A 20,229-nucleotide genomic window follows, 5' to 3' on the forward strand; every position below is an offset into this window, starting at 1 on the left:
TGACGGTATTTAATTTAGCAGCAGATGTTCAAATTTGGAAGAATTCTTTAGGAAAGTTTCTAAAAAATGTTCTTTTTTCTCTGAATCAATGCCTGGAAAACTGAAGGGAAATCTGTAGAAATTCCTGAAGAATCCCAGGAAGAAATTCAAAAGAATCCCTAAATCCCGAAAGAAATTTATGATGCAACCACTGGAGGAATAACTGAGGATCTTCTGGGAAACTCTCTTGGGGAACTTCTACAAAAATCTCTTGAGGAATTTCAGAAGAAACGCCAGAGAGAAACCCTGAAAGGATTCCTGTGTTGTAGGGATAGGATTTTTTCAAAACACCATCGTTCTTCTTCTTCTTCTTCATGCAACAACAAATCACCAATCGGACGCCACAACTGTATCTGAGAAAATGGTTTTGAAATCTTGCGGTAAGAATAATGAGTAATGAAAGAATAATGTATATGAAAATCAATTTCACACAAATGCTTCTCACGTCCAATAGTTTGCTGCTTGCTGTAGGTTGCAAAGGTGAAATTTGCTTGGCATTGTGGCATTATTCTAGGAGTATCTTATTTAGTTTCTACAGGGCTTTCTCGAAGAATTCCTCCTACAATTTTTGAAGGAGCTCCTCTAGCAGCTTAGAAAGGAATTTCTCATAGTGTTCTTTACCGGTTTCCCTAACAGGAGAAGGATAACATTTTCACAGAAATTCCTAGTGGGAATCCCAGAAAAAGCTTCTGAGAACATCCCAAAAGGATTTGGAGGAATCTCAGAAGGAATCCCTCAAGGAACTTCCAGAAGAGTTTAAGAGGAAACTCCTGGAGGAATCTTGAAAGCAAATCATAGAGAAATTCCAAAAGAAATCCCCTGAGAAGATCCTGGAACAATGCTAGATGGAACTTTTGGAAAAATCTTGAATGAACTCTTGGAAGCATCTAAGAAGGAGCTATTTGTAGAGTCTCAGAAGAAACTCCTGGATCAATTTCTGAAGTAAACACGGAATTGAAGGAAACCCGGAAGGGATTTCTGAAGGAACCCCGAAAATAACTTTTAAGGAGTCCTGGAAGATATCCAGATAGAACTCCTGGTGAAATCTAGGAATAGAAATCCTGGAGGAATTACAGGAGTGAATGGAAGGATGCCGGAAAAAGTTCGTGGAGGAGTCCTGGGAAAAAATCCTGGATAAATCCTAGAAGGAAGTCCTCGAGGAATCTCAGAAGAAACTCCCAGAAGAAGGAATTCCTGAAGGAATCCTGCAGAGATCTCGAAATGAATATCTGAGTGAATTCCCGAAGGAACTCCTGGAGGAATCCCGAAAGGGACTTCTTTAGGAAAACCAGACATCTCAAAGTAAATTCAGGTTAAAATCCCTGAAGAGATGTCCGAAGAAACTGATGGTGGAACAGAGGAGAAGAAAACCTTGAAAGAACTCCCGAAGGAAACCATGGATGAACTTTTAGGAAAACCTTTGAAAAACAACTCCCCGAGAAATCTCAGAAGGACCATTTGGTGGAATCTAAGAAGGAACTCCGGAAGGACTTCTTGGAAGGATCTCTGGAGGAACCCCTAAAAAAAATACAAAAAGAAACTCCTTGAGGAATTCGAGAATAAACTGCTGAAAGAATTTTAGAAGAAACTCCTGCAGGGTCCTTCAAGTGTCATGATGAATTTCATTCATAGCAGGAGCATCAACTTCCTGTTCTTCGGCATTAAGCAGAACGATGGGTGGTTTATTGAGTTGAGTCATTAGCTTTGGATAATCTCCTCTGGTTGCACCTATAGTCTTGATGTTGGCGATCTGAACCTGGCAGTCTGTGATGTATTTTTTTTTCTTTCTTTCTTTCAACGAGATTTAAAGCGCTAGACTAGTTCATCTCGAGACCCACGCTGTACTTCCCTTCCGAAGAAGGAGCTCACATTTTGCGAGTTTGTCAGGAGTGGGATTCTATCCCAGGTCCTCGGCATGATAGTCACATGCTTTAACTATCACACCAGATCCGCTCCATAGTCGGCAATGTTTTCTTGCTAAAATTGTAGTTTTTTCATAATATTCGTTAAACATACAAGTTAAAATTGAAATCAGAACTAAGTTTCGAATTTTTTTCGTTACTTGTTTTTTTACATGAAATTTTGTTGAGGGGGGGGGGGGGGTTATTTAACAAGCTACGTCATTTATAGGGCGGGTATCCAAATTTGTGACGAAATGCTACGATGGGGGAGGGGGTACTAAAAATCGCTCAAAAAAAGCTACGTCATTTATGGACGCCCCCAAGCTGTAAATGCATTTCTGCAGAAATAGAATTGTTATAAGGAAAAGCTGGAAGAATATTTGAAAAAACGGCAAAAGAAATTCTTAAGGAATAAGGAATGTATGGAAACCTTCGACGGAATATTTTGAAACCTTCTGCAATATAGCTTAAATACTGATGTTTGATAGAGAGAAACCTGATGTACATTCAATTTCTATAATCTGCTGGTTCAGACATAGCGTGTTCAGAGACAAGTGTACCAAAGAATGCGTTCTTGGCAAGCAAACATTCTCGAGGCAAGTATGCCATTTCATGTTATAGGTTCCCAAGGTAACTCAGACCTCGACCTAGATAGATTTCCCATTTACGACAGTAAGGATCTAGGACTCGAGCTACTTAAGCTGTACTATTTGGCATAGATCGGCAAAGATTGGCCGTTGCTATTCTTTTCAGCGTGGATGGTACTGCCAACCCCAAACTCAAAATTTTATAGAGAGATTTTGACGATGCAAATTTCGCATACATAGTCGATTTGGGGTGTCTTCCACATGACGCCAATCCGCATTACACTAAATGGTCTTTAGGTCTCATAAACAAATTTTTCAGATTGCAGTACGTAATGGTTGGTTGAAATTGCTCATGCTAAGCCATGCAAAAAAGACTATCACTATATTAAAAACTAAAACACTGATCCATTCAAAAGTTTTTTCGCATAAAGACCCAAACCAGCATTCAGACTTTATGGATGAAAAGCCTAATATCGATGCATGCTTTCAGAGTGCTCTCGGTGCTCGCTCTCAATTTCATTAAAAAAGCGCATTGTGCGACTGAACGTGATGTGCATTTTGGTGTGGTGCAACGACATTCAGTTGAACTAGGTTCGATTTTGTGCATTGTAACCGAGAGATTACAAAATAAAACTAGTAATGTGAACGAAAAAATGTAGTTGCACATCGACGAGAGAAAACTAATACAATAATGATGTAATTTTTCATGTATTGAACTAAATATCTATTAAGTCATCTTTAAATGCGCACTGAACAGATCGAATAAAGGCGATCAGTTAACGAAAGGGCACAATCAAATAGGATTGCAAAAGATTAAAACAGTATAAATTGGTAGCCGTGAAAAACGTAGTAATAGAGAGAAGAATAGAAACAGTAGAAAATGTAGCAGTTACGCCGTGGTTTTAATACCTCTTCAATACTCTGAAAGTACACAAGTGATTTGAGTTTTGTTTTGAGTGTTAGAAGCATAGGTTTGGTTTATAGTTTTCCATTATTTTTTGGGTTTTAAATTATGAAACAAGAGGGAAAGGTTGAAAAGAAAAGAACGTTACATTTGCGGTTAGTTTAAAATTGACATCAAATTTAGATGATTTTCTGGTCGTTTAATGGCAACAAAATCACATTCGGCGGCCTCTGTGTGTAACACAAACAAACAAACAAACGAAGTACTGAAGCCAATAATCCAAAAGTAAATCTGACAGGAAAACTGTTTTAGAATAAATTTGAACGACTGTAGAAACTAGACCAATTAGCGAACCAAAAAAAAGTGGCGATGAAAAAAAGAGAAGAAATCGACAAGGACACTAAGAACTATATCGACAAAAGAATCAAAATCAAAGAAATGCTACAATCAACAGGACAAGGCGCAAATTTGGTGAATTTTTGAGCTATTTTTGGAGATTGATGCTCGAAGAGACTTGCTAGAAAGAAGTGTAACTGTCTTGAGGTGGCATATACCGAGTTGGAAAAAACCGTGAACAAAATGCAAAACAAGAAAGCAAACTGGTGGAGCTTCCAGAGAACATTGAGACTCTGGTGCAGAAAAAAAAAACAAAAGAATCAAACCAGTAGGTACAGTTCGAATAAGACAGTGTCAGTGGTTGAGTGAGTGAGAGGGTGATTCAGCTAGAATGGGTTGTATTTTTACACAAAGTAACGGAAAAAGAAGCCGACTTACCCTTGCGTCGTATCGCTTGTACTGATCCAATCCGAGACCTGTGATATGTGGAGCAAAAAATTGCATGAAATGAAAAGATGAATCAGAAAATATGGCATATAATTCTGGAATGGTTAGTACACACACGTAAGTAATCTATGGCTATACGAAGAATATCTATATTGTACTCACACTGATTACGCATATCATAAATAAACAGATACCATATTCTACTACCAAATGACTGAAAAAGTATCGACTTTTTGAACCCTCTAAGCAGAATACCCTCTTCGAATGAGTGTAATCAGTTTGTACCATTTAATTCCGTCTTATTTTGCTTATCCTTTGACAGAAACGCGTATTTCGACTACCACTTGTAATCTTCCTCCTCTGATTATAATCATTCGAAGTCCAAAAGCTGATAAGTTCACCGCTAAATACAATTGAAATAGTTAATAGTGTTAAAACAATCAAAAATCTCCCACTATTTCTAGTTATTAGGATTAGTTTTAGGTAATACTGTATTACCAAAACCTAACTCACTAACTTTTCAGTTTGAACCGTTTTTCAATCTCAAATATCAATTGCACCTAATTGATTCGGTAATTTGAAAACTGCTCTTGCTGAAAGCAGATAATAGTAGTTTACGCAACAAGGTGCAGAATGACGATTTTTACAGCACGAGTCGTACATTTATCCAACGAGGCTTGCCGAGTTGGATAATTACGACGAGTGCTGGAAAAATCGAGTTCTGCACCGAGTTGCGTACAACGTTTTTTGCAATTTCATAAATTACCCTTGAGGATAGTTTTCAACAAAACTTTTTCATCAAACTGCACACTGATGTTCATAGCCATGTTTAAGAAAATCTGAACATAACACGTTATACTGTGCAGTTGTCACAATTTTTCAAAACTGCGCCCAGAAAGCATCAAGAATTTGACCAAAACTGAAAACAGTGCTGTAATGGTTCATTACGCAACGCAAATTAGTGCTGTAATGAACCATTACAGCACTGTTAATTTGGGAAAGTAGGCCTTTTCCTGTCAGATTTGCGTGAGGTAAAACAGCCTATTACGATGAGAAATTGCAAAAAAGCATTTTCCGGTCGGTTGCATTGTCAGTTTAAAAGGAATATTGGTTGTTGTTTTTACATAGTCCAGCATTTTTTAAGGTGAAAGTCCCTGGCGTCCACTTTCTAAAAGTTGCGTTTTTTCTCACGTTTTTATGAGCACAATTCTAGAGATCCGTAGCTTGTAGCGTGCTGAAAATGTAACTGAATATTCTTTGACAGCTGGAAGCGTTCAATGGTATCGTCACAGATGGGTAGTGTTTATTCGCGAAAAAACACTCCAATTTCGCGTCTTCTCAATTTATAGACTGTTTCAGAAATTATAAATACACTAACGATTAACTGCCATTTCAATTTGAGCTAAATATCCAAAAAAGTTTCTTCTAGTTCTTATAGTAATCATACTAACGAAGCAAATAATACCAATTATGTTGATGTTTCTGGTAAAAGTTAAAAAATAGGGCTCTGTAAACTAGATGATTAAAATTTGAAGTTGCACTAAGTGGTCAAAAAATGTAGCATAGTAGGAAAGAACAAAAAAAAATCCCACAGATAAAATATTTAATTTCCAAACACAATAAAAATTGCTGTATCGATAATAAAAGATATTTCTCGATTGGTAAGAGTAATTTTTACTGGATTATTTGATCAATAACCACCATTACGGGCCTTCTCAATATAAAATTTTTTGTTTCAAATTTCTCAACAACACCAGTAGCAACAAACGTTAAGCAAACGAATGTCTTAATTACTGCTTACTGCATTCGTTTTTATGGTATGACAAGCTTTGTCATCTGAAGGATCGAATGAGCTGAAAAAATAAGTTTGTTTAGATTAAATGCGTTCAGGAAAGCTAAGAAACTGTCTGGTAGTTCTTATGTTCCATAGAAAACCTTAAAAAATAAGAAACTTGATCTCCGAAAAAATGTTGTAGAAATGCCTTTATCGATTTTTCCCAAATTTAGATCAAGGCATTCCTTAGACAACTTGTTGAGAAAGCGAATGTCATAAAAATTTAGATATTTTTTGGTATTTAGTGATAAATAATGTTGAAATCATTAAAAAACAACTTTGTGCAAATGCAAGTTTGAAAAAATAAGTTATTTGTTAGAGAACTCGACTGTTCTTTAAAATATCAAGACAACTGAAAGGAAATATAAAAATGTGGAGTACAATATGCTATACTCTGAAAGAAGTTGGTAAAAATCATTAGAGTAGTTCATTTAATATAATAAACAAAGTGTATTTATAATTTCTGAAACAGTCTATACTGATTTGCCCAAAAAGAAAAAAAAAATGGTGATTTTTCTTCGGAATTCTAGGCACTCAAAACATAGCATAGATGACCTGATTGTTGGACTTACATGCCAAAACATTTCGTGAAACCGGTAACATTCTTCAGATGATTGCAGCGAAGATTTCTTAGGCTTTAAGCAAGTAAATCTCACTGTGAAAAGTCCAGCTCAACTGTCCGATTATCGTCTAGCCGCATTTGAGATAATACGGGCAACTGCAATTCGCCTATGATACTGAAAATATGGTCGTCTTTTAAATCTAGAATGGCGAGGCGTCGCAAATCTGCAAATATCTGCTTATCGATTTTATATAATATTATTATTATGCTCGCTTCTTCGCAAATTCCGCAAGAGTTACTAGTAAAAACGGTATTAGCTAAGTCGTATGATCCATGCCGATCGTTCCGCCATAAACAGTATGTGTTATGTTGCTGCAAAAAAAAACTTTGAATTTTACAATGTATCATCATGCCAATGAAATATTTAACATTGTTACTCACAGGATGAATAAAGTCAAAGCTGATGATGTAATATCCATTAATATAAGCGTTTAAAATGTTGTACCAACCAGTAATGTATAAAGTAGCTTCCAATGTTTAAGCCCGCTACTATGGTAATGAACTAATCGCAATTCAGCTGTGCGGAACAACGTCTACGGTCGAGTACAACAATTTAAAATCAATTTATATCACCCTACTTCACAAGCACTGCACATTACGAGAAATGACGACCCCATTTTATCATTAATCGTAGATCACACTGAAAATTTGTTTAACTGTACGAAATCGCTCTCCTATTTACAAATGTCATTCATTGTTATTTTTTTTTTTTTGCAACGAAAAGATTCGTAGTGTGTTTGAGCTGTTTTGGTCGTTTAGAACAAAGCAAATGATTGGTTAAAATTACAAACCCACTTCGTGATGGAAAGGCGGTAAGCGGGGGGAGCGACACTAGTTTTACCAAGCCGAAAAACCCCGAAAAAAGCTGAAAAAAGTCGAAAAAACCCGGTAAAACCCGCAAAACTTTTGCAGGTTATAGCGACTTTTTGGGCTTTTTTTCAGCTTGTTTTTTTTTTAGGTTTTTCTGGCTTGGCAAAACAAGTGTCGCTCCCCCTGGCGGGAAGTGTAAAAAACGTTGCTTATGAATCAATTTGGTTGTTGTTTTTTCTCCAAATAACATATTAGTTTGAATCTACCGGCGAGTTGGTTGAAACAAACTAATATTTTGATTTGTGATCGGTATCGGCGTGTTAGTTACTTCCATTAAATTATTGGGTCAGAACAACCGATTCAGTTTGTTGTTCCATGGTAATTTTTAAAGATAAAACCAACTTAAACGACAAAATTCATTTCAAAATAAACAATTATTTAGTTTGAAATTCAACAAACGTGTCAGCTGTTTCAGACCGATTCTTCTCGGTGTGTAAAATCAGTTGTTGCAGTTGTAAATTCAGTAAAAAGTGAAGCCTTTCGCTGAAAAAAAAAACCGTCTTGGCGACTAGACTAGCTTCGAGATCAGTTGAAAAGATCACAGAACAGCTTAATCATAACTAAGTGTGTATAACTCCTTTTTTAGCAAAATGTAGATTTACTTTCGTTAAACGACAGAATATGCGAAACTCAAAATATGAAATAAGGTAGCATCCATTTATTACGTAACGTTAAAATTGACATTTTTAGACGCCCCCTTCCCTCCTAAACGCTTTTTGTATGAAAATCCCCATTTTTTTGTGTGGAGCGTAACGCTCACCCATACTCCCCCCTCCTCCTGGAGCGTTAGGTAATTTGTGGACGGCGCCTAATCTATTATTAACGATAAAAAGATGTCGTTGTATCTCATAATGTGTTTGTAAATTAGGGTCCCAAGAAACAATTTTTGCTTTAAGAAATGTTTCTCAAAGCAACGTTGTTAAACTGGAAGTCGTATTATATTTGAATAATTTTGAAATAAAACTGTTCTTCAACTCTTGTTCGCCCAAAAATGAGAATCTATTCAACATCAACCGTTCTATAAGCACGATGAAATAAATGTTTATCGAATGATCGTACCTCGGTTGTGAAACTCTTGTTCAACGTTAGAACCATCAGCAGTTTACACAAACATCATAAACTTTTCTTCAACGTTTATTAAACAATGTTGTATGACGCTATTTGTTCAATCATTTAAGAATGGTTTTAGAAACCATTATTATGCACTAGCAGCATAGTGCATAATAACAAGCTTTCATCGATATTTATTCCACCATAATACAATCAAAACATGCTGGAGCCGTGATACAACTTACGAAATTTATTTCTATTTATAGAAATGGTTTAATAATTGCTACAAAAACGATTCTTCAACGTTTCTTCAATATCATTGTAACAATAAAATGAGAAAATGATTTAACTTTCTATATTTCTGCATTTGTGTCTGGAATATCTCTCTCTGATTATGTACCCCCAATCTTTTTATTTTATTACATTTTATGGGACAAATCACATCGATGGAAAGACTCGAACTCTGGACCTTTGGGTTCACACTCGTCTGCATCCGCTCTGCTTCAAATCCGAATTACATGAATCGGCAGATTTAAAGCAGTACATAAATATTCAATCCCTGAGTCGAATACATTACCGTACATATGTTGCTTAAACATTGCTTAAATATTTTATTCAACTGATTGTCTTCATAAACATTGATGTTGATCAATGTTTGAATAATTGTGACCGCAACGTTTAATAAGGCATGCACGCTAATTATTTTGTTTGTCTGTCAGAAATTCACGGTGTTGTGTTGTGAGATTGGTATCGCTTCGAACTTTTTTTATTCTAACGTACAAACAAGTGAACTTTATTTATTTTCACTGCTCCTGTTTTGTGCCGGGAGGATAATGTGTAAAACTTGTGTATATCTCCAGGCAGCTATACGATATGAACATGAGGAAGCTGATCCCGGTTTGACCGGTAGCACCGAAGTGGATAGAGTAGATTGTGAATACCAAAAAGAGGAGCCGCCCGGGATCCACTTAAGCTGCATTTTCTGGTGTTTTTATTGCCGATTTTGCTGTCGTTGGAGCGTGTAATGTAAAAGGTGAGTCAGAATGTTTTTAAAAGTGTGAAAAGTGTGATATTTAGAGCTGCTGCAAGAAGTTTGTTTGGTCTTCAAGCTTGTAGCCGCGGTTGCTCTTTTTAGGCTCCTAATCAGCAATCGTGTTTACACAAAGGGGCATGGCGAACAACGATAATTAAGTGACACAGTACCACTGCTAATCAACATTGCTTGAATAAAAGTGTAACATTTGTATTAAAGAAACGTAGTAACATCTTGTTGTTAAGCTATATCAGTGTAGTTGAATAAAATGATCAAGCAAAAGTTGTTAAACTTTAAATAAGCTACTTGTTCCATTGAAGATCTTATGTGGAATAACGGCATCTAAGACGTCGGAAGCAGCTTGTATTCTATCATTATTAGAGCGCTATTGGACAGATGATGTGAATACCTAAGCAACTGTCTTTAAACTTTTATACCATTGGTTATTCAATGAGCAGAAATATGTTTAACAAACGTGCAGTTTCCACTGCATGAAACATTTATTCGCCATTTTGTTCAACATATACTCTTGTACAACTGTCGGCGCCTTTGTAGCACATTTAATCAACTGACATGCTTATTAATGATTTTGAATTGTTACTTGGGGTGTTATAAATTGATTTTGAATTTCAGTAGTCGAACGTAGACATGATTCCGTGCAGTTGGATTGCGATTAGTTCATCACTTGTAGCGGAATCAAACATTGGAAGTTACTCTACACATTGCTGATTAGCACACCAGTATACATGGATATCAGATCATCAGCTTTGTTTTTGTTCATCTTGTGAGTAATAATATTAAATATTTCATTGATATGACGATATATTACAAAATTAAAAGTTTTTTTCCCTTCTCTATAACACATACTGTTTTTGGCGGAAGAATCAGCATGGTACATACCAATTAACCAATGCCACATTCACTACTAACTCTTGCAGGCTTTGCAAGGAAGCGAGCATAATAGGTTTCTATAATGTTATCGTTCCTGATTCATCATTGGAGTTCTTTGCACAAACTTTAGATAATGTTGAACAGCTGTCCTTAACCCGCAGTAGAATAAGACGTTTACACATTCCAACTGGTCTGGAAAAATTGAGCGTTATAGATCCGGTGAAACCATTCGAGATCCTCATTGCCCAAAACGAATTGTATAGTTTAAATGAGATTGAAATGGCAAATTTGGACAAACTGCCGACTGAAATAGCCCAGCTGCATTCACTAGAATATTTTCTCTGGAGGACTACACCTGTGCTGGAGCTCGACTTTGAACTCTTCGCCAAGATGGAAAATTTAACCAAACTTCGTATGAAGAGAACGTCCACAAAAGACATATTTTTTTCAAAAACACAGCAGCTCCAGAAACTTCGTTTGTTCCTATTCAGCAGCAGTCATTTAACAACGTTCAACGCTACTTCGTGTAATTTCCCATCATTGGAAGAACTCGTCTTAAACTGCAACAATTTCACTGTAATTCCGCACCAAATCGCCACCTTTAGAAATCTTACTACCCTCACCATGGCCAACAACCAAATAAAATTCATCGATATGCAGATCTTTGCACGTTTGCGAAGTCTCACCAATCTATGCTTAGATAATAACCACATTGCCAATATCATCGGCGAACTGCAATTACCCGTGTTATCTCATCTGCGACTAGACATGAACCGCCTTGTTGAACTGGACGTTTCACAGTGGTATTTACCTGCTTTGAACAGCATAAATCTTCGCAGAAACCTTCTGAAGAGCGTGGTCGGATTCACGAAACGTTTTGGTGGTACAAACTCTATCGATATGTACGAAGGTCAGTGGGATTGCACCTGGCTGGAGGAGGTGGGACGCTCGATTAGCGGAATGGTCATCAACTACATCTATCATAACTCGAGCCTCCAATATTGTTATGGTAGCCGGGGTCATTTTTTGTACGATCGACGAGTTTGTTCGCTATGATCCGCTTGAAGTAATGTAACACCTTAACCGCTCTGTGGCCGACAGGGTACCCGGTTACCCTTTTTCTAGAATATCATCACTAAAATTGTATTGTTTTAGCCTTAGTATATCCATTTAGTACAATACTTGGGATCAAAACTCAAAATTTAACCTTATGAACTCTATTGAGCTACCGTAGAATGAAAAACTTTTTGAACGTCTTTCTTGCGTGCAAACGGGCCTATCTTAACGTAAACCAAAAACTCAAACAAACACGCATAACTGGAGATCGGAAAAGCTATACGACAAAGAACTGTAACATTTCGTTTCAATTTAGCACTTTGGATCATTAAAATTTAATGAAAATGTCACTTTGTTTAGCTTTTGTAGACGTCATCATTCTTCAGCTTAGGGGGTAGCCTATACACATGATCATTAATGGCATGATTCTGGAACCTTTCGAATAGGGCACGATCGGTGAAGTACTAGATTTGTAGTAATGAGCTGAATTTTAGTATGGTGAGAAGATTAATTCTCCGTTTCTGCAATATAATGGTGCAAAAAGCGTGGGTATTATGATTCCTTGCCTAATTTGATGCTGTTTGAGCAAAACTTTGGGCAATAGTGTTGTTGTTTTCTCCATTTCTTGCAACATAAACAACATAGTTATCCAAAGTTTTGCTCAAACAGCATCAAATTAGGCAAGAAATCATAATACCCACGCTTTTTGCACCATTTCTTTGCAAAAACGAAGATTTGGCCGGGGTTCTGCTAAACCGAACTAAGCGCCAAAAACTTTATTCCGAGATAATTAAACTTAAAGTTCAACCACTCACAAATAAACACCGGCTAAGATTATTTGAAACTTTTCCGCTTATATGCAACTTACAAGCCTTTATTAACCATCAGAGATGAAGAATACATGTAAATTATTTGAAAGCATTGATATAAATACATTTAATTTTTGAGTACTTCGCACTCAGTTCACTCTGGCTGAGCAAAAACATTGGAATATGGTTTATAGTTCAGTGTGGCTGACTGCGTTTCTTTGTTTCAGAGAAAACCAGTCGGATTGTGAAAAAAAAAACTCGATTTTTCATCGTCCATGAAGTTGCAATCGATGTCACTCACAATTCTTTACATGAATCAGAGAGGACGCGTATATTATGGAGGTCTCAAAATAGTTTGAAATATGAACGGCGGAAGCGCTCCCAGCTCAACCGTTCCCACCTATATTTTTTTATAGGCGGTGCATGTGCAGGCACAGAGCAAGAGTGATTATGTAAAATGATGTCTTTGCAAGTCCTGAGGTCCTGAGATGTGAAAATGGAGCAATTTGTGTACTTCAAATTTATACTGGTCGAAGAAAACCATGAAAATAATCTGCCAAAGTGAACTAAGACAAAAAATTCGAAAATATTGAAGAGATTCGAACTTCGGTCCTTTAAGTGATAACCAAGCACGTTACCTCTAGGTCATTTTACTTTGCTGAAGGTCAGTCGTTAAGTCTGAATCAAGTTCTAAACATTCTTTCCTAGCATGGTTTTCTTGAAAACGCCATTTTTCGATCAGCCAAAGCGAACCAAGTGTTTGATTTTTTTTTTCAAGCTTTATTATTCTTATTAGCCATGTTGTTCAATGACGGCTTCTGTGTTAAATTATCAGTATGAGGTGTGTCGACATAACGCATGTATTTAAAACCAGTTGATTTTTGTATTGTTGAGAATAAATAGATTCTAAAATGCAGTGGATTTGGTTCGGTCTGGCTGAATGTGATTTGGAAAAATGGCGATCAGTACCATCGAAACATAATTGTATCCTCCAACATCCGTATTTCCAATAACGTGTTCAATTCTCCCACAGATTGTTACTATGAGTCGGTTGGAAGTTAGAAATTTGACGGCGATGAGCATAACTTGAAATGTTCTTTGTCTGGACCAAAACTAAAACATTTCGCTGATTCTATGGAATGGTTAACAGTTCACTCTGGTTGGATGCAATTTTATTTTTTGTATGTTCTGCCAAACAGAAATTTTGAATTTACTCCACGAAGAGCTGTCAGAATTACTACATTTTTACATGGAAGGAGGATCATCAATTTCTTAATCCAATGGTAAAGAAAACTCAAATTTGCAAAAAATGGTCTTTGGTTCGGTTTAGCAGAACCCCGACCATTTGACCTTCTCACCATACAAAAATTCAGCTCATTACTTCAAATCTAGTACTACACCGAACGTGCCCCATTGACCTTCTCACCATACTAAAATTCAGCTCATTACTACAAATCTAGTACTTCACCGATCTGTCCTATTGACTTTTCGATAACTGAGGTTTACTATGTATGTATAACTAAGGTGATGTTGCAAGAGAAATTCCTAAAGGTATCCTTGAAAAATTTCTGGAGAAATCACAAATGGAATACCTTCTTCTTCTTCTTCTTGGCGTAACGTTCTCATTGGAACAAAGCCTGCTTCTCAGCTTAGTGTTCTATGAGCACTTCCACAGTTATTAACTGAGAGCTTCCTCTGCCAATGACCATTTGGCATGCGTATATCGTGTGGCAGGCACGAAGATACTCTATGCCCAAGGAAGTCAAGGAAATTTCCTTTACGAAAAGATCCTGGACCGACCGGGAATCGAACCCGTCACCCTCAGCATGGTCATGCTGAATACCCGTGCGTTTACCGCCTCGGCTATATGGGCCCTATGGAATACCTATAGAAAACCTTGGAGGAATTACAAGCAGCATATGTGAAGGAATCTATGGAGAAACTTCTGGGGCAAACTCAGCAAGAATTTCGAGAAAAATCCCATTATTAATTTGTGGAGGAATTCCATGAGGATTTCTTAAAATACTTTTGCTTGGATTCTTCCAAAAGTTTCTCTTTGTATTTTTCTGTGCATTTCTCCAAGAATTCCTTTAGGACCTTTTTTCAAAAAAAAAACTCTAGAATGCCCAGGCCACAATGATTTTTTAAAGAAGTTCCTTTTGCGATTTTTACGTGTTTTTTTTAAAGCATTTCTCTAAAAAATTCACTTCGAATTTCCCCAAAAATGTCTGCTAGGTTTAATCTACGAAACGGGCCTATATTTGTGGGCCTCGTGGCCGTGCGGTTAGCGGCGCCAGTCGTCTAAGCGTTTCGTAAGCCTCGGAGTGCGGGTTCGATTCCCGCTCCAGTCGGGGAAAACTTTTCGTCAAACGGAAAATTCTCCATTGGGCCACTGGGTGTTATGTGTGTTGTCCGTTGTCTCTCTTGTTAGTGTAATGTTCAGTCTGTGCAGCCTCTGGCTGAAGACGGTGTAGTGTCTTTTTTTAATATTAACGTAAACCAAAAACTCAAACAAACACGCATAACTGGAGATCGGAAAAGCTATGCAACAAACAACTGTAACATTTCGTTTCATTTTTAGCACATTGGAACATTAAAATTTAATAAAAATGTCACTTTGTTTAGCTTTTGTAGACGTCATCATTCTTCGGCTTAGTGGGTAGTTTAGTCTATACACATGATCATAAATGGCATGATTCTGGAACATTTCGAATTTACTTTTCGATAACTAAGGTTTACTATGTATGTATAACTAAGGTGATGTTGCAAGAGAAATTCCTAAAGGTATCCTTGAAAAATCTCTGGAGAAATCACAAATGGAATACCTCAAAATACTTTTGCTTGGGTTCTTCCAACATTTTCTCTTTGCATTTTCCTGTGCATTTCTCCAAGAATTCCTTTAGGACCTTATTTCAAAAAAAAAAAACTCTAGAATGCCCAGGCCACAGGAATTTCTGAAAAAAATCCTTTTGTGATTTTTACGTGTTTTTTTTTTCAAAACATTTCTCTACAAATTTCACTTCAAATTTCCCCAAAAATGTCTGCTAGGTTTAATCTACGAATTCCTCAAGTTGTGCCTCTAGTAACACCTTTTGTAATTTATCCAAGAATTCTTTTGGGATTATCTCTAGACGTTCTTGTTGGGATTAATTCAATTATTCGTGATAGGATTCGTCCAGCAATCACTACGTTAACTTCACTTTGGGTTCCTCCAGAAACTCACCCAGAGATTTTTTTTCAGGAATTCCTTCAGATTTTTTCTTGCGCTTCTTCCAAGAAGGTATCTAGGAATTGCTCCAGGAATTCCTCTTCTTTTTCTCATTGGAAATCCTCTTCAGATACCTTTGAGAAATTTTGTTGAAATTGCTTCAGATTTCTCGAGGAATTCGTGGTGGGACACCTCTTAGAAGTCTTGCTGGGATTCGTCAAGCAATTGATGACGGAAATTTTCCAACAATTCCTGGAGAATTTTTAAGAACAATTACTGCAGAAAAAAAAACATCTGGAAATGCTTGTAAAATCCTAGCACAAGTGCTTGGAGAAATCCTGGTAGGAGTTTCTGAAGCAATTCTAGCAAGAATTCATGAAGATATTCCGAGAGGATTTGGATAAACTGTAGAATGTTTCTTAAAGGGACATTCTTTTCCGAGGAAAGAATACCGGCAGAAATTTCTAGCACAATTTTGTCAGATATTCCTGGAGGAATTCTGAAAAGATTTCTTAAAAGACTTCACCAGCAATGTTTGTAGGGATGACTGCTGGGTTTCTTCTGAAGATCCCTCTAAGGATCCCTCCAGGATTTCTTCCTGGAATTCTCCTCCAAGGCTTCCTCAAGGAATACATCTTGCAATACATCCAGTAAACAGCAGGGATTCCACAAAATCCCCTGTGGAATTTCTGCTGGAATATCTTAAAAAAAATATTGCTCTTAAAAGTCCTGCTGGAATTGCTGAAGGATTCTCTGGTAATTCCAGGAAAAAAAAAATAGGAGGATACCTACTTGAAATGTCTAGAAAAACCCCAGTAACAGTCCTGGAGCAATTCCAGCAGTAGTTCCTAATATATTTTCAAGAGGATTCCCAGTAGGAATAACTTATTTCTGGAGAAATCCATGAATAAATTACAGCAGGAATTACTGGAGGAGTCCCAGCAAGAAATTTCTATTGGTAATGCAAGAAGAATTAAGGAGTTCAGGTACAAAGGGGTGTAAGTGATCATTTTGTTGATTTCTAGCTGAGCATATAAAAAAAATCTTATAATTTAAAGCTTTTAGGACTTTTTTAAGATTATTTTGTGATGAATTACAGTAAATACATGGGGTGAAAAATTGATGATAAAACTTGAAACCTCATTTACTCAAAAGTAGATTTTTGTCCCTTACACCCCTTTGCTTCTAACCCCCTCAATTTTTGTGCAGTAGCCGATTGCAAAAAGAAAACAAGATTCGTCTAGGGATTTTAAGGTTTAAATCGATTTTAGATGACGAAAAATAATATTCATTTCAATATCAAAAAATTGTGTATAAGAGGGTTAAAAGTGCAACAATCAATTTATCTACTAGAATAGGAATCTGTTTATTTACGTATAACGCTGAACTAAATCTAGTAGTTTAATTACTTGATCATTAGGCCGAATGGTCATAAGGATGAATTGCAATTCAGCAGTTATGAAACTGGAAACAGATCTGTTTACCTTTTTCAACAATTAGCTGAGAAGCGGGGTTTGTCTCAATGGGGACGTAACGGCATAAAAAAGACTCAATGCCCATTCGGCTTAGTGACCATTCGGCCCAATGACCATTTGGCCTGATGACCCTCAGTTGAATGGCCTGACGCCTAATTACTTAACATCTAATAGGATAAAACTTCCATTCCTTTCGGATCGAGGGTATAAGGCAAAGAGAACATCAATCGAACAAATTAAGCAATAAAGCAGTGGAACGAATGAAGAGAACGACAATGACACAAAAATATCAAAGAAAAAGGAACAACTAGAGCTGAAAATTGTAGCCTCAAATACCATCGGGTTGCTTCATTCCCGGCGTCATGCTTGTGAGAAAGTCGATCGGAGTCATGAACACCTCGACGGTGTCCCCTTGGGGCGCCTGGATGGTGGCAAAGTATCGAAACACCTTGTCCGGCGTCGAGTACTGACGGATGCGGTTTTCGTACTCGATGATCTGCGCAGAGAAAGAAAAAATGGGGGGTGACGAAAATTGTAAGGTAAAACGCTCGAAACATCTGTTGAAGGGTTCCATTCATTGTATTGATGATTTAAACTAAACGTTTGAAAATGCATAAAAAGAACTCAACTTAATGAAACAACACAATATTTACAAGGACAATGGGATTCATGCTGTTGATTTGAAAACGGTAAAAATCAAGAAATAGGCTAACTTTGGACACTGCAGTGTTATGGACCCAGTTTTCAATACAAATACTCGAGTACTTTGAGCGACGATCACATTTATACATTTGAAGCATGAAAACAGGTTTTCAAAACAAAGTATATGATTGCATGTAGAGACAGAAGCAAGTAAAAGTTACATCGATGCTGACATGGTGGGGATGTGTTTGAAGTTGCCGAAGAATTGCTCATCTTGGTTTACGATGGAAGCAAATCGGAGAATGCTAAAACCGAAGGACCAACAAGAACATCGCCAAGTCCAAGACCAACAATTATAGGGGTATTAGGGGCATAATGGACATCCGAGGCGAAATGGACACCCCTGTTTTTGCCGAAACCGTTGGCTTTTATGTAAAACTTTTAATGCATAAGTGTAAAGGAACAAGTCATTGTTATATTTTTCAATAGTACCATTTATATTCCTTCAAAATAACCAAAATATCATTGAAATTGAAATATTTTTTTCATATGGTGGATTTCTTATAATTTCGAAGCAGCAGCAAATAAGGTATTGAGCGATTCCAAGCAACAGCATCAAAATTAAGGAAATTTTTTAATTCATGATTTTCTATTGAACTGAAACTTTGCACAGTTTTTCAGTTCCATCTAAATCGCCATTTTCCGATATCAAATTATTATTTTGAATCACGACTAACTTTTCAAAAGGGTGTATGTGAAAATGGTTCAAAAATATTCAAAAATCTGCACAGCCAAAACGGTTCGTTCGATTGCTATGAATTTTTCAACAAAGTTAGATAACTAAATGGTGATTCCTAAGAAAATATACACTGTGAAAAAACATCTTTTTTAACATTAAAAATTTCATTTTTGTCACAAAAACTCAAATATCTCAAAACCCTATCTTTTTACCAACGTAATTTATTTAGGGAAAACGGTCCATTGTATTAGCAATCTATTATAAAAATTTGGTGATGGTAAACTAATAAATAAAAAAGTTATAACATTTCAAACATTTCACAATTTTCACATTTGGTAATTTTTTTTTCTGTGTAAATTATTTCGATCAGAAATCGCAGTTTGATGCTGATTTTATTGTTCAGCAAAGTTAGATAACTTAATGGTGATTCCTAAGAAAATATACACTGTGAAAAAAAAACTTTTTTTAACATTAAAAAATATTATTTTTGTCACAAAAACTCAAATGATGATGATGATGATTGTGTACCCACCATCAGCGCAAGGATTACCTATGGCTGCAGAGTCATACCGGAACGGAATGATCTACCTGATGGTTTGTTGTAGCAGGGTAAGCTAAATTCACTGGAGACCTTTGGAAAACAACATAATTGTTATCTCGTGACAAAGTCTGGCCACCCCACGAACATTTGCCCGGAAACCAGTTCATTTAACTTCCTTAGGCTACCCCTCCGAAATCCCCATATATGTCATGTTCAAATATAAAAAGTAATAAGGAACGAACTCACCGGGTAATCCTGACCAGCTGGTTTTCTATGTTTGGCTTTGGTCTCAGCATGCAAACGGTCCAACCATATTAAGTGTGCACTCGTTCACACCACTCGCTGATTCTCCGATCGTCCATCGAAGAATCCGGAAAAAATACATAAGCGAGAATACCCGACGCACTGAAAAACAATCTCTTGGATACTAGCATTTCCGAACTCGGAATAACGACGAACACGAGCACCACGATGCGGGCAATGTGGTCTCTTGCCACCGAGCCATCGTCGATCGTTTACACAAAGTGCGGACAAAAAACACAAAGAAAAATACGAAAACGCGGGAACGACGAAATGCGGTAAGTTTCAGCCTCCGCGCCCTGCTTGTCACTGACGACCGTCGACCTTTCACTCTTCCATCACCGTTCCACTCAAGTACGAACGAAAACACAAAGAAAAATACGAAAACGCGGGAACGACGAAATGCGGCATGTTTCAGCCTCCGCGCTCTGCTTGTCACTCATTTTTGTCACAAAAACTCAAATATCTCAAAACCCTATCTTTTTACCAACGTAATTTATTTAGGGAAAACGGTCCATTGTATTAGCAATCTACCATAAAAATTTGGTGATGATAAACTACTAAACAAAAAAGTTATAACATTTCAAACATTTCACAATTTTCACATTTAGTAATATTTTTTTAGTGTGGATTATTTCGGCCGGAAATCGCAGTTTGATGCTGATTTGTGAATGGCCTTACGTGAGTAAAACAAGCTGTTTTTATTATGTATTATGTATATTATATGTACAGTAATGTTCCGATTTTATCACGCCCTCCGCGCATTAGTCGTTTATTCATTAATTTGCTGTTACATTTGAGGACAAGTGTTTTCCCTCTTCTTCAAGATGAATGTTGAAAGCGTGTTTTTAAAATATTGAAATGGGTATAGATGTTGAAGTATATTTCAAAGCATTTTTGAAAAGGGGCGTGATTAAATTGTTTAAACAGATGTCCCTGATGGTA

The 20,229-nt window shown here is 36.8% G+C and overlaps 1 protein-coding gene across 2 annotated transcripts in view; it reads right to left on the reverse strand.

Annotated features, from left to right (window-relative positions):
• LOC109430138 (calcium uptake protein 1 homolog, mitochondrial) overlaps positions 1 to 20,229 on the reverse strand; it is a 91,073-nt gene that overhangs the window by 62,511 nt on the left and 8,333 nt on the right. The window contains exons 4-5 of one of the 2 annotated variants that reach the window (XM_029873389.2): positions 17,399 to 17,558; positions 4,206 to 4,243 (exon numbers count right to left, since the gene is read on the reverse strand). In XM_029873389.2, the coding sequence (XP_029729249.1) occupies positions 4,206 to 4,243; positions 17,399 to 17,558 (198 nt within the window). The remainder of the gene's footprint in view (positions 1 to 4,205; positions 4,244 to 17,398; positions 17,559 to 20,229) is intronic. The other variant, XM_029873388.2, reaches the window with a different exon arrangement.

Source organism: Aedes albopictus, chromosome 2, assembly GCF_035046485.1.
Source record: "Aedes albopictus strain Foshan chromosome 2, AalbF5, whole genome shotgun sequence".
Lineage (NCBI taxonomy): Eukaryota > Metazoa > Arthropoda > Insecta > Diptera > Culicidae > Aedes > Aedes albopictus.